The sequence below is a fragment of the Cherax quadricarinatus genome, unplaced genomic scaffold, assembly GCF_038502225.1.
Source record: "Cherax quadricarinatus isolate ZL_2023a unplaced genomic scaffold, ASM3850222v1 Contig168, whole genome shotgun sequence".
NCBI lineage: Eukaryota > Metazoa > Arthropoda > Malacostraca > Decapoda > Parastacidae > Cherax > Cherax quadricarinatus.
Window position 1 is genome coordinate 275001 of NW_027195194.1, and position 3195 is coordinate 278195.

The window sequence follows — 3195 nt, forward strand, 5'->3', positions numbered from 1 at the left end:
CCTCGCTATCCTCATAAAAACTCTTTACAGCATTTAATAACTTACCACCTATTCCATATACTTGCAACATCTGCCACATTGCTCCTCTATCCACTCTATCATATGCCTTTTCTAAATCCATAAATGCAATAAAAACTTCCCTACCTTTATCTAAATACTGTTCACATACATGCTTCAATGTAAACACTTGATCTACACATCCCCTACCCACTCTGAAACCTCCTTGCTCATCCGCAATCCTACATTCTGTCTTACCTCTAATTCTTTCAATTATAACCCTACCGTACACTTTTCCTGGTATACACAGTAAACTTATTCCTCTATAATTTTTACAGTCTCTTTTGTCCCCTTTCCCTTTATATAAAGGGACTATACATGCTCTCCGCCAATCCCTAGATACCTTCCCCTCTTTCATACATTTATTAAACAAAAGTACCAACCACTCCAACACTATATCCCCCCCTGCTTTTAACATTTCTGTCATGATCCCATCAGTTCCAGCTGCTTTACCCCCTTTCATTTTACGTAATGCCTCACGTACCTCCCCCACACTTATATTCTGCTCTTCTTCACTCCTAAAAGATGGTATACCTCCCTGACCAGTGCATGAAATTACTGCCTCTGTTTCTTCCTTAACATTTAAAAGTTCCTCAAAATATTTTCGCCACCAGGCTCTGGTGGCCTGGTGGTTAACGCTCTCGCTTCACACGGTGAGGGCCTGGGTTCAATTCCCAGCCAGAGTAGAAACATTGGACGTGTTTCTTTCCACCTGTTGTCTATGTTCCCCATCAGTAAAATGGGTACTTGGGTGTTAGTCGACTGGTGTGGGTCGCATCCTGGGACACTGACCTAAGGAGGCCTGGTCACAGACCGGGCCGCGGGGGCGTTGACCCCCGGAACTCTCTCCAGGTAAACTCTCCAGGTAATACCTCCATCTCCCCATCTACTAACTCCCCTACTCTGTTTTTAACTGACAAATCCATACTTTCCCTAGGCTTTCTTAACTTGTTTAACTCACTCCAAAATTTTTTCTTATTTTCATTAAAATTTCTTGACAGTGCCTCTCCCACTCAATCATCTGCTCTCCTTTTGCACTCTCTCACCACTCTTTACCTTTGTTTTACTCTCCATATACTCTGCTCTTCTTATAACACTTCTGCTTTGTAAAAACCTCTCATAAGCTACCTTTTTCTCTTTTATCACACCCTTTACTTCATCATTCCACCAATCACTCCTCTTTCCTCCTGCCCTCACCCTCCTATAACCACAAACTTCTGCCCCACATTCTAATACTGCATTTTTAAAACTATTCCAACCCTCTTCAACCCCCCCACTACTCATCTTTGCACTAGCCCACCTTTCTGCCAATAGTCGCTTATATCTCGCCCGAACTTCCTCCTCCCTTAGTTTATACACTTTCACCTCCCTCTTACTTGTTGTTGCCACCTTCCTGTTTTCCCATCTACCTCTTACTCTAACTGTAGCTACAACTAAATAATGATCCGATATATCAGTTGCCCCTCTATAAACATGTACATCCTGGAGCCTACCCATCAACCTTTTATCCATCAATACATAATCTAATAAACTACTTTCATTACGTGCTACATCATACCTTGTATATTTATTTATCCTCTTTTTCATAAAATATGTATTACTTATTACCAAATCTCTTTCTACACATAGCTCAATTAAAGGCTCCCCATTTACATTTACCCCTGGCACCCTAAATTTACCTACTACTCCCTCCATAACATTTTTACCCACTTTAGCATTGAAATCCCCAACCACCATTACTCTCACACTTGATTCAAAACTCCCCACGCATTCACTCAACATTTCCCAAAATCTCTCTCTCTCCTCTACACTTCTCTCTTCTCCAGGTGCATACACGCTTATTATAACCCACTTTTCACATCCAATCTTTATTTTACTCCACATAATCCTTGAATTAATACACTTATAGTCCCTCTTTTCCTGCCATAGCTTATCCTTCAACATTATTGCTACTCCTTCTTTAGCTCTAACTCTATTTGAAACCCCTGACCTAATCCCATTTATTCCTCTCCACTGAAACTCTCCCACCCCCTTCAGCTTTGTTTCACTTAAAACCAGGACATCCAGCTTCTTCTCATTCATAACATCCACAATCATCTCTCTTATCATCTGCACAACATCCACCCACATTCAGACTTCCCACTTTGACATATATTATATATATATATATAGTCGGACTTGAGTCCTGGAAATGGGAAGTACAATGCCTGCACTTTAAAGGAGGGGTTTGGGATATTGGCAGTTTGGAGGGATATGTTGTGTATCTTTATATGTGTATGCTTCTAGACTGTTGTATTCTGAGCACCTCTGCAAAAACAGTGATAATGTGCGAGTGTGGTGAAAGTGTTGAATGATGATGAAAGTATTTTCTTTTTGGGGATTTTCATTCTTTTTTGGGTCACCCTGCCTCGGTGGGAGACGGCCGACTTGGTGAAAAAAAAAAAAAAAAAATATATATATATTATATATAAAATTATGGAAGAAATTTGAAAATTGTGTAAGCACATGAAAGCATTCATTTTTCTGTTTTCACTGTGATATTTTTAAATAAAAAAAATAAATTACATGCCTTTTATTTCCTGGTCCATCAGTGTATTCAGAATAGTATAAGCCCAAAATGCCTCTCTGAAGTGATCCTGAAAACTTCAGAGTAATCTGGAAACTGCCTGGCTCCACTGCACCAGTTTTGATGACCCAGAATTCATTGGGTTCATATGGAAATGACTCAGTAATTGGAACAGCCTGAAAACAAAAACAAATATTGAAAAAAATTATGTTAAAACCTTTTTTTGTGTGGCAATAACCCTTTGACTGTCGCAAGCCCATTTCTGAAACTGTCATTCTGTCACAAAATATTTGAAGAAAAAAAAAAAAAATTTCTTATGAAATGATAGAGAATCTTTTCCCGATGCTAATGACACCAAAAGTAAAAAATTTGATGGAAAACTTACGGAATTATGCTCTGATGAGGTTAGTGATTTCAGTGATATACAGTGGACCCCCGCATACCGTTGGCCTTACATAACGTTAAATCCGCATACCGATACATTTTATCGCTAAGATTTTGCCTCGCATACCGCTAAAAAACCCGCTCAACGCTGTTCGTCCGAGACACGTCTATGTGAGGCCTGAGCCAGC

At 39.7% G+C, this 3195-nt stretch overlaps 1 protein-coding gene across 2 annotated transcripts in view; it reads right to left on the minus strand.

Moving 5' to 3' along the window:
• Positions 1-2799, minus strand: part of LOC128693898 (glutamyl aminopeptidase) — a gene marked incomplete at its 5' end in the record, with an annotated part of 230118 nt that extends 227319 nt beyond the window's left edge. For both annotated transcript variants that reach the window (XM_070080135.1, XM_070080137.1), the window contains 1 exon segment: positions 2627-2799. In XM_070080135.1, the coding sequence (XP_069936236.1) occupies positions 2627-2799 (173 nt within the window).
• Positions 2800-3195: the final 396 nt, after the last annotated feature.